Source organism: Bombus huntii, unplaced genomic scaffold (genome assembly GCF_024542735.1).
Source record: "Bombus huntii isolate Logan2020A unplaced genomic scaffold, iyBomHunt1.1 ctg00000058.1, whole genome shotgun sequence".
NCBI classification, from domain to species: Eukaryota; Metazoa; Arthropoda; class Insecta; order Hymenoptera; family Apidae; genus Bombus; species Bombus huntii.
Genome location: NW_026099319.1, coordinates 305,719 through 323,570, shown reverse-complemented (window position 1 = coordinate 323,570; position 17,852 = coordinate 305,719). Strand labels below are relative to the sequence as shown.

General features: G+C 33.4%; 2 protein-coding genes and 2 long non-coding RNA genes across 9 annotated transcripts in view; all 4 read right to left on the bottom strand.

The window, feature by feature from the left end:
• LOC126875779 (katanin p60 ATPase-containing subunit A-like 2) overlaps positions 1-17,852 on the bottom strand; it is a 224,301-nt gene that overhangs the window by 192,353 nt on the left and 14,096 nt on the right. The gene's annotated exons all lie outside the window — the stretch shown is intronic.
• LOC126875842 (uncharacterized) lies at positions 10,496-11,532 on the bottom strand. Its single transcript, XR_007693727.1, has 2 exons — positions 11,114-11,532; positions 10,496-10,965 (listed from the first exon to the last, which is right to left on the bottom strand). It is a non-coding gene; the product is annotated as an uncharacterized LOC126875842 (long non-coding RNA).
• LOC126875828 (uncharacterized) lies at positions 12,432-13,094 on the bottom strand. Its single transcript, XR_007693700.1, has 3 exons — positions 13,010-13,094; positions 12,702-12,797; positions 12,432-12,625 (listed from the first exon to the last, which is right to left on the bottom strand). It is a non-coding gene; the product is annotated as an uncharacterized LOC126875828 (long non-coding RNA).
• Positions 14,152-15,482, bottom strand: LOC126875787 (venom serine protease Bi-VSP-like). 3 transcript variants are annotated; one of them, XM_050638679.1, is made up of 4 exons: positions 15,334-15,477; positions 15,060-15,155; positions 14,834-14,988; positions 14,152-14,506 (listed from the first exon to the last, which is right to left on the bottom strand). In XM_050638679.1, exons 1-4 carry the CDS (start codon positions 15,404-15,406, stop codon positions 14,351-14,353), a joined length of 480 nt encoding a protein of 159 aa, XP_050494636.1. In that variant the 5' UTR covers positions 15,407-15,477; the 3' UTR covers positions 14,152-14,350. The 3 variants fall into 3 exon arrangements, with proteins under 3 accessions (XP_050494636.1, XP_050494635.1, XP_050494637.1); XM_050638678.1 differs by having other exon boundaries at positions 14,152-14,451; positions 15,334-15,441; XM_050638680.1 differs by lacking the exon at positions 14,152-14,506 and adding an exon at positions 14,511-14,539 and having other exon boundaries at positions 15,334-15,482.

Here is a 17,852-nt window from a genome sequence, read left to right as displayed (position 1 = left end):
CAGTCTAATGTAGAAAATTCTTATGAAAAGAAAGTATCAATTGACACCGCTTCACAGGATTATATTTTCATTAAAACAGACTTAATGTTTGATGTCAATAGCTCAACAGAATACCAGAAAGAGTCTGTGAAACGAAGGAAAGAAGATATTGCAGTATTGTATAATGATTTGTCACCATCTTCGTCACAAGATACTCAAAATTTACAAGAATGGTTTGACAAAAAAAGTAAAAGTTTAGGAGAAGCAGAAAAAGATCATAACAAGAAGGATAATATTTCAATGAGAAATATTTTGGACGGCGATACAAATAAAGAAAACCAAATTGAAACGAAAGAATTAGAAGCAGTTAGTAAATCAACTGCTGAAAATGATACAAAATCAATAGACAACGTTGAACAAAATATATCATTAGAATCCATACAAAAAGCAAGAGATAATGCTTACAATAATGAACATTTGCTTATAGAAGAAGACCAAATGATGACAGCGAAAAATGCGTGTGACACTACAGAATCAAAAACTTCAGCAGATCTTATGTCGAGAAATTTAGATGCTAATACACAAGAGAAGTCTTTAGAGAATAAAGATGACAAGAATCCATCTCCATCTATGTTAGATAGTAGTAAACGGAGCAGTCGTTATAATGTCGCTGCAAAGCCTGCTACTTCGCCAAAATTTGAAGAAATTGTTTATAATCAAACCAGACAATCAAACACAAATAAAATTTTGCGAAGCGCTTTAAAGACGAAATTAATCGAAGACAAGTGTGAAATAATTAATAAACAAAAGGCATCGGAAAATGTAGAAAATAAATTTGCCAAAGAAGAAAAAAGAGGTGTTAAACAAAAATCAATTTCAGATAGTGAAAACGAAACAACTGATACTCGTCAACGAAGGGAAGTTCTTTTAACGAACACAGCTAGTGATAGCAATAGGTATAAATCTGTAGAAAATGATAATGCAGTAACGGGTGTAATAGCAACTGATGAAGCGAAACATAGAGGCAGACCTAGGAGATCGGATAAAGTCGAAGTTAAAAAAGATGAAGATACAAGGAAGATCCTACAAAATGAGAAGGGTGGATTAGAAGAACAAAGAAAACTCGAAGAAGATACAAAAGAAGAAACTACAGAGACAGAAGTCAATTCAAAAGGTATATTCAATAATAAGTGCGATTTACTTGATACCGAAAGAGCTATTGAAATTAATGATACGGTTCAAGATATTAAATTTACTGAAGGTAGAAGCCGCACTCGAAATGATATGGAAGATGTAGTAGAAGATTCACAAGAATTATCTAATAAAAGTAAGTTATCAGAAATAAGGATTGCACTTAACAAAATTGAATATACAAAAACTATTTTACGGAATAAAAAGAATTCATTAGAAAGAGAAAGAGGAGTAAGGGAAAAGAAGAAAATGTACAGACAGAAATTATTTCAAAAAATATATCAGATGATAAATGTGATTTGCTTTAGAAAAAAAAAAAAAAAATATTATCCACAAACTACATTAGGAATTTATCTATTTTAGTGAGGAGAAAGAGAAAGGATAGAGGAGTTGATCAATAGACTGTGGCTTTTGAAGCGTTTATGAAAAACTTACAATTTTAATAAGATATTCAATGTAAAGTCTTTGTTATAATATTCAAATAAATAGATAAAAAAAAAACTGAATTTGCATAATTACTCATGGCTTATTGATCAATCATGCGACTCGTTCAGAGGTAACTCGAGTTGTAAAGGCGACAATTTATTAAAAATGGTATATCTGACGTACGATGCATTTGCTCATGTTAAACTATTTAAATAAGTATAAAAATCACGCGAAAAAAAATCTACTGAAAATAATGTTGAACTAGTTAATAATAATAAATCATATAGTGAAACACAAACCTTAAATCAAGATTTTAAGTTCAAAAAAAAAAAAAAAAGAAAAAAAAAGAAGAAAGAAGTTGATAAAATGACAGCAACATGTAGCAGCAGGCGAGAGAAAATAAGCCAAATTTCTAAAAGAAGAAACGATGCTCAAGAACTCGAAATTTCTCGAGTGGATATGCTAAACAACGAATTTAATGAACAGTTGAAAGAACGTGAAACAGCAATAGAAGACTTACATCAAATGTTAAAGCATCAATCGGAAATTCATAAAGTTACCTTAAATGAAGCAAGTTTGAAAATAGGAGAACTCTCTGATAAAATTAAATGTTTTAAAGGAAAAGATAGCCAGATACCGAAAAGTAATGAATTACTCGAAGAAGAACAGAATAAATGGAGAAGTTTAGAAAAAATGATTACAGAAAAACTTGAAGAAGAAAAATCCCGTTAGGAAACAGCTGAAGACGAAGTGAGAAAGCTTTCCAAATATAACGAGCAACTTCTAAAAGATTATCAAGAAATCCATAAAAAAAAAAAAAAAAAAAAAAGAGAGAGAGAAAGGAAATACGCTGAGGTTGTTCATCATAATCACAGGTAAAGAATTAAACATGTACCTCAACTGAAAGATAAAGTCAATCGACAGGATTTATATGCGAAGAACATAAGAACACAATATATAGAACAGCACAAGATGATCGAAAAATTGAGAGCAAAAGGAAAACGTGTGCATAATAAAGGTAAAGAGAACACATAATGTATCTCCACCAGGGGCGCATGATCCAAAATTAAATAATAAAATAAAAGGTTTTGTTACTGAAAAGTTAGAGAGATTTCATGACAACAAAAGCATTGCCTGTGCAGAGTGCAGTGTATCAATGTGCACTAAAAATGCAAGCAACGTGACGATTACTTTTAGAACACCACAAGCACCACGAAAACACAATCAAGACCAAACAAGATCAAGTTCAAAAGTGAAGTTACGCGAGCTTATTACTGCTAACGACCAAAAATTGAATTACGATCCCGAGCATCAACTCGCTGATTTTCAAGTAGAATGTTCCGACAAAGACAGGACGACACAAGAGTTCGAGAAGCATATAGAGGACATGAAGGAGGAAGTGCAAAAATTAGAATTGCAATTCGACGAGTTACAAAAAAAAAACACACACACGCACGTAAAAAGAGTTCAATCTTTTGGAATACAAATTGAAGAACTAACAATAAAATTAGAAGAAATAACATAAGTCACAAATATGAAGTTGACTTGCTGGAACAAAAAAAAAAGGCCAAACTTAATTCATGTGTTAGTAATTCAATGGAGGAACGTGAAGCTGGAGCTAAAGATGCAAAAGAGATAAAATGTAGTTCTTGAACCACAAGGACAAATAATCTGCCCTTCAATGTGAACTAGACGAACTAAAGGGTGAATATGAAAAAGTGGGTGATTTTGGATATAAATATGAAGAAGAAACTAATAAATTGAAACTGGATTTTAGTAAAGTAAAAGATATGAACGAACAAAATAATTTTCTTAGAAAAGAACTGGAAAACGTCCAAAAACTTTCCAAAGATGTTAATAATCGCTTACTAGAGGCGAACCAAGAATTAAAAGATTCACATAGAAAACACACTCTTATTTGAAAATTGAAAAAAAAGAAAAAAAAACATCAGGAAGAATTAGGTGATATAATAAAACTTCATGATGAAGAAAAATATAAACTGATACAGCATTGGTGTTCTGTAGAATGTCAAACTGCCATAAAGGGTTACATTGATGGAAAAGTGCAGTAAATATTTAAATAACAATCCATGACTTCTTAAGTAATTGTAACAATCTTGATGTTTTACTATGGAACAACTACATGAAGTGCACAGTGACATTAATAAAGTAGAATCATCGATAAAAGTAGATGTATCTTCTTCATTAATATCAGAATCAACGACTGATATTATAATGAATGTGCATGATATTCCAGAAAATCAAAAAAAAAAAAAAAATAAGTCACAGGAATGTACAGATAATACAATTCAAGATGGTTTAGTAGTAAATAAATGTGATGTAACAGATTTAAATAAAAACAAAAAAAAATTTTTAAAGTAAGGAAAGTAGTGAGACAGAGAGCATAAAGAACGCTGCGATTAATGAAGTAGAACAAGAAATAATAAATAAGGACCCACAAATTGATGATCAATATAAAAAAAAAAAAAAAGATGAGAAATTTCAAGAAGAGCAAGCAGAGAATACAACTGAGATTGGAGATCATTCAAGATATGCAGGTGACACATCTTTAGATAAAGAAAGTACGAACGATGTTGAAATATTTAATACAAATGAGGGTGAACAAAACATTGAGAAACACAACGTTTGTACAGTGTTAAATATAGATACAGTTAGTGTTACTAATGCTCAGTGTCAAGCATTAATTAAAACACTTGGTGAAACTTTTGATGATAAAGCCCAAACATTGCATCTCACGGATACAGACACAGATTTGTCTAAACTAGTTGATAGTAGTTCAGAAGTAATGGTACTGACTGTAGAAACTACTATATATTAATGATATGAATGAAAGTACGGAAAAAAATATTGTTTTAACTGTACATGAAAAGGATACTGTTGTAAATTCCAATGAAGAAAAAAAAATGTTTCTGCAGAACAAAAAGGAATGAAGAACGCTGAAATTGTAAATGAAGAATTTAATTCGATAGGTTAAGCACGAGAAAGTGATGGAACAATTATAGAAGTAATTTCAACAGAAATTGTGGCTCAAGAAGTTTCTGAAAATTGTAGCCAGAAATACAATTATGACATATTAAATCATACAAAGACAAGAAACGATTCTATAACTCCTATTACCTCAGGAGTAATTAGTGATCTAGAAACTGCAGATGACATTGATATTAAAGAAAAGAATAACAAGAAACAACAAATGGAAATGGCAAGATTGATCTTTTGATAGTTCACATAAAATTAATGTAGAAAAGAAAATTATTCATAATAAAATTGTCGTACTTATACATGTTGCTAATACAGAAGGAAGGAATAAATCTATAAGTGAAGCAGATAAAGTGCGCATAACTAACAAAAGAAGTGTCATTCAGGATATCTTTGATGATTGGGGCATTGAAAATGCAGAAGATGACAGTCAGTCGGTATCTAAAGCTCCAGATACTGTGGAAATTGAATTGAAAAGTTTACTAAATGACACAAAAACACGAACTATAGAGGAAAGCACAGTTGTACTGGTTGAAGAAGAAATTACATGCATGGAAAAAGAACCAGTTGTAGATGCTGAAAAGGCTTTAGAAGTTGCTAAACAAAACAAAGAAATGCAAGTATCAAAGGAACAACTGGATAACAATCAAACTATAAAGAAACAACAAGATAGTATAAAACCATTACTCAAAGACCACTAACTCATTCTATATCACAGGCTGTTAGAAAGTCTACAAAAGATTCAACACGTGATACTGCGGCATTTCGTCAAACTTAGCAAACTATCCCTATTAATCGTAGTCGAAATTTAACCAGCCAACAACCTTCACAGGTTGAAATAGCAAAAGCATATACCACGACGAAGAAGAACAAGTACAAGTCGAACCAGTCAGAGTCCAATTCCATCGCTCCATACTGAGGAAACACCAAGATTTTGGAGGACCAAAATCAATCTAAAGAGGGGGGTATGTGACATCAATCACATCTCAACCTACATCAGTGATAATACATCGACACCCGACCTTCGGACACTTTTGGACACATCACCACCTTATTATCATAGAATACACCAAGGCTGTGACGCACCTCCGTCCACATCAGAGATAGGATATGGACCCCCGACCTTCGGACACTTTTCTACATCATAACCTACACTTAGCCCCTCAACATCCTAAAACCAAAACGTATATAAACCGAGACTTCACCCAGCTCGGGCAGTTCTTGTTCCTCTTCTAGTTGCTGTACTCATACAACCCCTATTCTCCGGTTCGGTGTTATTTTGTAAGTGTTTATAATAAAATTTTATAAAGGAAAATAAGTAGTTGGGTTACGACTCAGCCTTCTTACTACCACCCAAGTACCAACTTTACGTGACAGGAGCCGCCTCGGACCTAAGACTGATAATATAGGACTTGGGTTAAGTAGTAGAAAGGTAGTCGCGATACACTATGTGGTTTTTAATAGTTCTTACACACGGTGTGTACGCGAACCTTTCCCACCAAACTAGATTAAGAGTGGGGCCGCTCCACTGGGATACGTCGCAAGAGAGGGTAGGAGATCCGACCGGCCTTGGATACAGTGTCCGGCCGTGGGAGGGAGGAATCCGTCTTCAATGTCTCTGCCATGTACATAGCTTTGTTTCCCCCTCCTTCCATTGTGTCTAAGGTATGAGCCTGCTAGGTAAGCCTTACTGATGAGTCCACTAGCAGGCTCTGGACGAAACACACTTTTTTTCTTCTTTTTCTCCGTCTTCCTTCATATATCCGTGATAATTGTAGGCTGCTGGCTGTAGATGTCGCTTGCCGGGGTGTAGTACTGCTGTATTTCCTTCTTATTTAGATGTCGTGGAAGAAACATCGGACTTTGGAAAAGTACGAGGCGCCGGGATTTGAACCCGGGATCCGAACGTTTGTACTCTATGGCGCTAACCACTGCGCTGCCGTCGTCCGACACTAGTTGGTTTCGAGTGGTGGGATTTGCGTTCTCGTGTGCCGCCACGAGAGGAAATCTCAGTGTGGGTGTGCTTTCTGAACAAAGAACGCGGATTCGTTGTTCACACTTTTCGTTAGGAAAGTGAGGGTGCCCATTGATTATAGCCAACGTTAATGAACGAAGATAGGAGGAGGAAGCCTCCTACCAACGTGGCTCGTGGGTGACATTGTTTATTGGAAAAATAACTACCCGCTTTCTCCGTTATTTGTAAGAGTGCGCAATAAACCTAAGTATTGTTCTAAGGACCATCCATAAACCGAAAACACTTACAGGGTTAGAGATTCCTTCAAGCTATTAAGATTACGTCAAAGGATTCAGTTTATAGTATATAGTATGTAGTAGATCAGTATATAGTATAAAGCTTCAGACGGCGCACGGACCATCGTACGCGCCGTAACATAGAGAGTTATAAGAATATACATAAAATATAATTAAACATCGCAAAAGTAACTTAATTAGAAATGACTAGAATGTACGATGTATAATATAATGAATTCAAATTGTCTAAAAAATATTACAAATTTATAGAGATTTTACTATAAAATGCTTTTAACAGAAGCTGATACAGTTATATAGCATTTTCAAGCATTTACGAACATTAATGTACGAATTTGAAATTAGCAATATTGAAGCGCGGTACTCGGAAAGACGAATGTACATGGATAATTGTATGCACTAATCAACGATACGGTTATAATTGCATGCTTGATAGAAAAATATCATCGTAAAATTGATATGATTTCATGGAAACGCGTCTAACTTGGTATCTCGAAAGTATCTTAAGCAAACTAATTAGCGTGCCTGTTATGTTTTTTAAAATGTAAATTAACATGTAACAAAGAAACCTTCATCAATTTGATTCGCTTCAAACTGCGCAAATAAGTAGTATAAATAATATTTGTGATAGATTTGGCATCAATTCCATGTTTCCTTTGATATTTGCCTTTAGAAAGTCCAATTCGTTTCACGATTATACAAATTACTAAAAAAATGTCTATATTAGTAATTTATTTATTTTGCATTAATCGTGACATGTTAGTTGCATTATGTTATATGTAAACTACCACAGAGGAAAAATGATAATCTTTCAGTTATTAGTTTTCTGATTTTAATGTCATTTTATGAGTACTTTAACACGAGGTACTTGTAAATGAAAACAACCAATTAGGTCTAAAAACATAAGCCTGTTACCAAGACTCTTATTAAATTGAACAAGCTTTTCAAAAATCGAACGTGTATATTAACGCGAACTTATTATTTGACTGATTTGACTGATTTGACTGACATCCGAAATTGGTGAGATCATATGAAATTTTGCTTTTCGCGGTTCGGTGTATAAGAACGCGTCACCGATTGCTCAACTTTCGATATAAAAAGCGGATCAAGTCTACCGGATTATCCTACAGACACGCATTAATTCGTAAGAGTTAGTCATCATCTGGATAATAATTATCTGAAGAAACTTTCAACGTGAAAATATAAAATTTTCATTGATTACATATTGCGTTCGCCATAATTGAAAAAATGGTAAACCTTCGATCTCATCTTTCTAATACACATTTTCTTTACCTCGTGATAAATAAATTCTTGGAAATTTAGGAAAATTTTCAGTGATCATTTTAAGGAATTTGACAAATTTCCAATAAGACTATGTAACACCGTTAGGTAAAAGTGATTCAAATGTAGTAGCGATTTTAAACGAGAAATCTATAAAGGTGTCATTAGAAATTCTAAGACTGTCTCTGCATCTTTATCTTAGGTATTACGCCAATAGTTTTCATTACCGTGATGTAATATTTATCATGCTTATTTTGTACGTAAAACGAATCGTTGGAATATTCCCGAAGCTAACGAAGCATTTCCCAAAAGTTAAACCGAAGAAATTAACGCGAATAGTTAAGTGAAATTTTTCCATTAACTTGCTGACCAACCGGCAAATAAAAAATCATAAAAATTGTTTCAATGTGTTGAGGTCACGCATAACTTCTTTTTTCATTGACGATTACCAAACAGGTAAAATTTCGAAATTGTACGAAGGCCACGTGACCAGATCGTATTGGAATTTGAAGTGCATGGAAAAAGACAACTCGAAGTACAAACCTTGAGCTGTACTACTCGAAGTACAAACGTGAACTAATGGATGCAGAAAAGCAATTAACGCCAAACATCCGAACAGCATCTTGGAGCCCGTCATTGTTCTGAAATAAAAGAAGTGACGAATTAAAAAGACGCAGGACTAATAATAATAAAGGAAACTTAGTTCGTATTATAAATTGAATTTACATCAGAAAAGAAGCACGATCAAGCGAAACAGATCGTAGAAATGACAAATATCATCGATATACGTTTCAGTGTAATTTCACTTTTGAAAATTATTTAGTTTAATACGATCGTATTCATCGCTCCGAAACTTTCATTGTGCTGCAATTTGTGCTGCGTCTTTTTAATTTCTCTATCTTTCTGTGTTTTCGGAAAAATTACTTGAAAGATTAAGAATTGCTTGCCTTATTTTATTTTCGATTAGTTAGGATTTGATTATTCCAGGTAAGGTTTATTATTTATAACAGGTTTTATCACTTGTTTATTATTTAGGAGTTTGTTATTTTAGGATTAGTACCTTTTAGGATTTCTTATCCTTCGAGTTTCTGTTTCAGATATCTAGGTCTATTTCAAGATGTTTTATTACATTAGGATTATTTATTCGATTAAGATAATTTAAGAGTTTCACAATGTACAAAGAAATAATCGCGTGAAATTTAGATTTATGCTTTAAACGTATTAAACACGCGGTAATTTCAATGTCTATAGCCTCGAACGTGTTCTGATTAGTTGTGTCATTGTCTGTGACATTGAAATCACAAAAATCCATTGCAAGTGTGCTGTCATGCAATGTGGATGTAATTGGGTTTTTTGGATATTTCCTGTATCATCTGATTTGTACAGTACTATTTTAACGCAAGGACAGGAAAGTTATTATATATTTCCCGTCCATTATTTGAATCGTTGTGAAGTGTAACGAATTATATTCGATTCGAGGAGATGTTAATGAATTACCCATTTCATATGTAATTACATGGAAATAAAAATCATTGCAAAAATAATTGATCTAATGACAACGGAATTTCCAATATTTTTTTGTTTCGTCACGTCTTTTTCATAATATATCTTTTATAGGTACGTGATTTATTAATCGTTCGAATGGAAATAATTATTCGTATAATATTCAAATGATTCTAGCCATAAAATAAATTAAAACGATACCTGTAATGCAATCTGCGTATGACGTCAACCTCGATCTATGCTTATACAAGAAATTTTATCAATCAATGACTAGATATACAATAATCAAATATTATAAAATTTCCTGAAAACCTTTAGGTGTTAATATTAAGGTGTTAATATCTTTAATATTTGCAAGTTATTGTTTAGCGCTAAGTAGTTAGAATGTAACAAGTGGTGTACCAGAATTGAGATAATTAAGCCACACGAACAATCTTATTTAGATCTTTTTAATTTTTTAATTCTCTTTTGCCCTAATACTTCGTAAAATTAATCTTCATTAGCTACTACACTTCATAGAATAACAAGAGATAATTTTTCTTATATAACGTTTCATTCATAAAATCTATCATTAAAGTATATCTTCATAAAAATATCATTCCATACTAACGGTATATTTGGCGTCATACGAGATAACAGTTACCAGTGATGACATATGTAACTTTATAAAGATATCTCGTTTTATTATATATTAAAAGAATGTACTCATTGCTGCTATATTTCAGATGAAAAAAAGGTGGCAATGATTTTACAGTAAAATCGTTCGTTTACAACTGATTCATTTACATTTCATGATAATATTGTGCATTCTGAATATGCTATGATTTGGTTTAAAATAATAAATAGTCCATTCTTGCATACTATTGCTCCAGCTTTACTTGTATTTTCGATATTGGTATAAATAGAAAGACAATTAATGTCGTTCGAGTCTATTTTCGGATCATTTATATTACGTTTAATCCATATAGTTATTATATGAGACATAGTATCGTAAAATTTGGAAGAATAAAACGTTCGTACAGGAAGTACATTTTATAAGAACTCCAACAAATCTGCGTGTGCACCTAAAATACAAACTGATAGTGATTGTTCATAAGTTTATATACATTATCTAATGTCAATCGAAGGTATCAATTCTTTTTCTCCATAAGAGTACTTTTTCATTTATATGTGTTCAAAAATACATGTGTTCAACCGTGAAGCATATGTCACCTACAACGAAAAAGAGTTTTCCTATACTTAATATTTCCTTTATATACCTATGAAAGTCTATTCTTCGCGTAGTATGAAATTATGAATAAATCTGGAATATTGTTCAATCTGAAAAGAAAAATAACTTATTGACATCATTCATTGATACGAGATTCAGAATGTTTGTTTTGTCTTGCAGAAAAAGAAGGCAGCCCTCCCTTTCTTTTAATGTGAAATAGAAAGCGAAAATTTGAAAACAGATTTTTTGGAAATTTACTTGCAAATATCGTTTTCAATATCGTGATTTTCTTCCCAATGGTACTGTACTTTCAAATTTTCCAGTATCCCTCTAAAAACAAAAAGTCGAACCTCGTTATTATTAACGTAGGCATTACAAGGAAGAGAAGTATTAGAAAACAGCTCCTTTTTATTATGGATTTCTTTATAATCATGTAAATAAGAAATTCCGGAAATTTTTTCCTCAAGAATTTAATTCTTGTGTTTTGATTGATAATTATTACACTGCATACTAACTTTTCGCATACTGTTCGCGTCTAACAGTTTCCTAATAATAACTACTTCAAAATTACATATGTTCTTGCACGAATTCAAAAGTACGTATGATACAATTACAATTGATTCTAAAATAATAATTATTTAAAGATATTAAGATACTAATTAAACGTTTCACTGTATTTCAAAATCTGGAACAACAAATTTTTATTTATAAAAAATGAAACTGTCTTTATATATTCTTTGTCATGATGCTACTTCTTATATAATATTTTTTACATATTATCCATCCACCGCATGATATCTCCTGAAAAATCAAAATATTAATGTTATATTATTACAATGCTTCTTAAATTTCAATTTTTGACAAATTTGAAATCCAATATATTTTGCACAATTATTATTTATCAAAAAATTCCAAGTTAGTAACTTTCTTTTCAAATGGCAAATAACATATACTTTGACTTACCTGTAAGTTTTTGTTCCTAATCATCATTTCCTCTTATAGAACATCATTATTGTTCTTATAATTACTACCAGTGTCATAGATATTGTAGTGGCTACAACTGAATTAATAGAAAATGATAAATAACTGTGTATAACACTAACACATAATTGTGTATAACAATGACACATAACTTTTACTTACATATCTGTCGATAAGGGATTACTTACTGTGATATCCTGTTGATGTTTCTTAAGGCACTTGATTAGGTGCGATACGGTATCATTCCTTATGGTATACTGTAGATAAGTATTTTAGAAAATAACAAGAATAAATCTAAATTATTCAGAGGTTCCAGTTTCGGCTTAGACATAAATACAGGACCATTTGCAAAGAAGAAAGGGTGCGTTTCTACAGCCTCGTTATAGTAACCATGAATACCAATCTCTGAATTACTGGTTACTAAACATAAATATCCTATAAAATTTAATATATTTCTTTAATTTTTAATACATACATGAGTTAGTAGTTCTAAATTATGAATCATCCTACCTGTGATATTACGCTTTTCCTTATAATATCATCACTCGAGTGAACAACATTAAGATCATGTAAACCATGTCATCCTATCTTACTGTGAAGATACTTAGTTATGTTATCTAACATTATAAAAATATCATCAAATTCAAGTCCTTTTATTCACATCACATGGCCACGACGATCTGGTTCTTCGTTATATAATGTTCTAAAATTTGTCGTATATATAGGATGTACAAACCGTGATATCAAGGTATCAGTTCTTCCTTCCCAAGGGACAGTTTCATTAAAATTCTGATAGAATTAAAAATTAATTATTAATATTCTAACAATCATATATGTTAAATACATTATAGTCAACGATATATACCTGAGCGAATGTAGGGGTGATTCCTTGATAATTATAAATGTCATCAGCCCACATCATTGTGCCACTTCTTTGTACTCCAGCCTCTAGATTAACAGCCTAAACAAACATACGAAATTTTATAGAAGCTGTACAAAATATAGTATATATGCGCAATATTGAAGCGTTCAAGGGGATATAAAGGTAATGTACATCACATACACGTGTACTCTCATGCAACAAAATACAATTAGATTTAATAGTATAAGCTCTTTTATTCATCATAATAGATTGGAAATTTAAGTGTCTTACGAGGGTGAGTAAAAAGTTACCCGCTCTGTCGGTGTAGAATTTATTTTAAGCAATTGTCAAAAAAGACATACATCATTTTTTGACATAATCACTCGATTTCTGTATACACTTTGTCCATTTGCCGAAGGACCTTTATATTTTCTCATTAAAAAATGTTTTGGGCTGAGCTGCGAACCACGAATGCATCGTCGTCTTCACCTTTTCATCAGCTTTTTCGGCATCCATCTCGCACAAACTTTTTAAAATCCAAATCTGTCGTGTACTATTGCATAAGCAGAGCCGTGGCTGATTTGCAAATGATTTGCCACATTATCCACTGTCACTCGTCTATTCCATAGAGCATAAGTTCATGAGCACGTTCAATGTTGTCATCGTGGATGTGGACGGGCGTCCAGCTGTTTTTTCATAACACTTGTGCGATCTTCTTTGAACTTTTGTGCCCATTCAAACACACTTCGTGACAAAACACTTTCTCCATAATGTGCATTAAATCTTTGATAAATATAGGCATCAAACATAACCTCCGACCACAAGAAACGAATCACAGCATCCTGCACTGTTTTCCTGCAAATCACCATTGCAAAGCGCCATTACTCGCGCAACGGTCACAAACGAATTGACGTAACACAAAGAAACCTGCGCAGCAGCACTGAACAGATATTGACGTCATACGAAGAGTGCAGATGGATCAATACGGTCGACAGAAGTTTTAACTATCTGGAGTGCGGATAAATTTTTACTGAGAGTCGTATAGGAATCTATAATCTGTAAGTACACCTTTGGCTGAATGGAAATTTCTCTTACATATAGTCAAAAATGCTGAAACTGTGTATTGAATTGGAAAGTGATAAAAAATAAGTGAAGTTTCGAGGTTGCATGTGATTGCATGAGTACACAGGACGTTTTTAGCGAATAAAAAATAATTTTGAAAGACACGAGACTTATCTTGTATTTTATGCACTCTCTGTGTCCGAATTTCCAGAAGCTCTCTATCTTATGAAGTGTTTTAGATTAGCCGGAAAATTTTGTACGTACGTACAAGAAGTATACGATCTAAGTGGAATATTCCATTATTCTCTTGATACAAAAGAAACGAAATTTACAGAACTTCTCAGAAAGTTGGTTTATTATTACCAAATTAATAGAATTAATATACGTTTATCATCTTTACATACCTAAGTTGTGGAGGTTTATCGTGCGTAAAAAATTAGTGTCGTTTCAAAGTTACATTTCGTACATTTTAAGCCTATAATTTGTAACGTACAAAACAATGTAAATTTGAGCTGTTTCTTATCTCCACAATAAGAAAATCCAACTTTACGTTTTTTACACAATGATATTTATGGAACAGTAATATCATATTATTGCATCGCTTGGAGAATGAAGTCAAGGTACGATGTGACCCTAGTGTAAACGCTGGGATACCCAGCTGTGCCGCACTTATAAGCATAAGACACAATACCTATTAAATACGAGGTTAATTCATGTTGTATCAGCAGTGATCCGCCGCGGTCAGCCTGAAAGGATCGTTAAATTTTTAATCAAAGATACTGAAATATATCGATCGAATTGTATTGAAATTATACTTATATACAGTAATAATCTTCTATTGATTTGTGTATTGAAATACTCCAATTTATAACGTACATGTTATATGTATTTTGAGCAAAACTAAGATTAGAGGAAATTAGATTAAATACCATAACGAGGTGTGAGAAGTGGGCAAAACTATTAAATTGTGTTTATCTATTATTTTTAATGTTTAAGACGTCGATTTGATGTTAATTCGAATCGACGTGTCTTCAGATACCGTATAGTTTGTAGTAACTCTGTAACTTAATTACCGTACAAGAATCCTCTCCACCCTGAGCATGTTCGGCGCATATTATACCATCAGTGATATCAGGTGCATTAGGAAATTTGGAATAAGCTATTTTGCATTCGGCGTTCTTAATCACTGGCATTTGTACTTCCATTAATGCATTACGTCGTGGTCGTCCTACGAAGAAAATAAGAAAGATATTTAAGACTGGAACTATTTAATTTTATTATAAAATTGATATCACTTACTATATCTTAATGCTCCCGATCCAGCAACAAGGGGGTTATAGCCGACGAAGTTGCTCTTTCGTAGGGGCTCTTTCGTACAAATGGGATATACGTACCCTGAAAAATAAAAAAATAAATGAAAATGCAGGAAACTAATGACCAAAAGTATGAGAAAGAATTATACACGCTTTATGACACAATATATGTGTACAGTAAGAAATTTCAGGATATGATACTTCAGTAATACTCAATAGCATATATATATATATATATATATATATATTTGAGGACTTACTCGAAAATGGCACCTCCTCCACCAATCTAAGAATGGCAATATTATGATTGTGTATGTTTTCTATTCCATCCATATGTGCACAATGTGCTGCGGTCAAAACATGCCTAGCCGATATCAGGGAACCTCCGCACTTCCATAGTGGTTTGTCTGGGTTTCGGGGATTACGAAAACCTAATGCAGCGATTCATGGCCAAGCGCCTAAAATGCAATAGTCATAGTTGTGAATATACATAATTTTTTCTCACATAACGAGTAACAACGATTATTACCTATTCGAAATTCGATCATACAGCAGACGATAAGTACATACGTACAAATACTCTGAAACAGAGATTTGATAAAGACAGAAATTAAATTTTTATTCCAGTGGAATACAAATTATTAAATAATTCTATATAATTTCTATTTGAACTATACTGAACTATAAAGTTCAAACGTGTAATTTCTGCCCTAACAGTTTTTGATCTCTATCCATATTATTACTCCTATATCAATTTTTTATTTCAAGCAAAAAGATACTCTTCCTAACATGAAGTAAAAGAAAGAAATAATTCAAGTTAATAAGTAAAGTTACTACCGATAAAATCATAGCATTATTATTTAGTCTAATTGAAATGTACATTGATGTGCTGTTTAATGCCTTTAAAGTTCATTCTTTGCAGTAAATGGCTTATTATTAATCGGAAAGAAAGACATAAAACGTACCAAGTTCAGCTGGTTTACCATCGACCACCCTGGTATGAGAGACGTTGCTAAAACCTCAGTATGGTGGTCGCAAAGCCTTATACTTATACACAGTTTTTATTAAAATTTCTCTCTTCTCTTTGTTTGGATCGTTCGGACAGCAAACGATCGTAACATTGCCCTGGTATCTGCACACTGATCGTCTATAAAAATCGGTGGCTGTACGGTACTGTATCTGCCATATTTCTTGCAGAGGTTTACATTTTCTGTAGTCAAGGCACCTGCCTTCTTGATTGTCCGGTGTGGTACATTCTGGATCAAACAATTTTAAAACATTTATACAGTTCAAAGATGCGTAAGAAAGCGACACCGATTACTCAACTTTCGAAGTAAAAAGCCGATCGAGTCCACCGGATTGCCCTACAGACACGTATTAATCCGTAAGAGTTAGTCATCATGTTGATAATAATTATCTAAAGAAACTTTTCACGTGAAAATATAAAATTTTAATTGATTAGATATTGTGTTAGCCATACTTAAGAAAGAAAATGAAAATGAATGAAATGAAAGAAAAGGACTACCTTCAACCTCATTTTTTAAATAAACACTTTGTCAGTTTTGCGGTAAATAAGTTCTTAGGAATTCAGGACAGTTTTTAGTGAATCATTTTGTTTCGACCGTTCGCGGAGAGACGCGATCGCGAGATAGCACGTCAACGAGAGTTGTAATTTCCCGTTACGATTAAATAATCGACGCCACGAACTGATCAGTTCAGTAGTTCAATGAAATTCCACAGAATTAACACAAATAAATTAATGTTTATTTCAACAACTTATTAACTAGAAAGATATAAATGGAACAAAAAAAATGTAACTGCGTTTTGGTTGATAAGTAATGCGCGACATACCACCTGTGTTGACGGTTCGACTTCTCGAAAAGTTCTGAACGCCTTTCGATTTTTTTCGTTTTTTCTGGAAGGCGACCCCCACTACGTTCGGATCACGCCACATTCTTTTACGCGAGGTAAAATAACGACCACGAGTCGACGTTTCTGGAAGTCGCCCTGCTTAATGAATCATGCGCTTGCCACTACAATGTTTGTTTGCCGGGCAGACGCGACGGTCCGTCTGCGACATTATAGTGCCGCGATCGATAGTTAAGAATATGACCTATGGTAAGCCGCATGGCGTAACATTCTCCCCCCGTTGAGAGGGTACCGATCAAACTAGCGAGGTGTGGTTGAAGTTCCCATCTTATTTCGTCTCGGTGGCTAGTTGTTCGGGTTTCTCGAGATCGGGTTGAATTGGCAGTGGGACAAGCCTTTTGACGCCCCGATCCAAAATGCTTTTTGCCGTCTGAACTGTAGCTGTCCGGATGACACTGTCACGACCGGCATACTTCAAATCCGACGGACTGACGATAGAGATAAAGCACTCGGCGACAATGTATATCGCTGAAGTGCCTAATGAACCATCAACATCCCAACGGTCCTTCCACCGAAGGTTCTAGAAGAAAGAGCACGTGGCAACGGTCGCGGACGCCTAGCAAATGCATGGACGGTGGGGATGTTGAGGGATGACAAAAGAAAGTAATCGGATCCGATCGAAAGTAAAATCATAAGAGTCAGTCTTAAAAAGTCACGCCCAGAGTTCGGAAGTAGATTGTAAAGTGTATTGATGTTAGAAAAAAAATAAAGTTTTCTTTTTTTTATTTTTTACCTCAAATTCCTTTTTTATTTTGTTATTTTACGTGACAACACCATCGGCGCCTGGATGAACTCGGCCCAGAGGCCAATGCATGGAGGGAACGTTGTCCTCTCTGAGGATGACGATTGT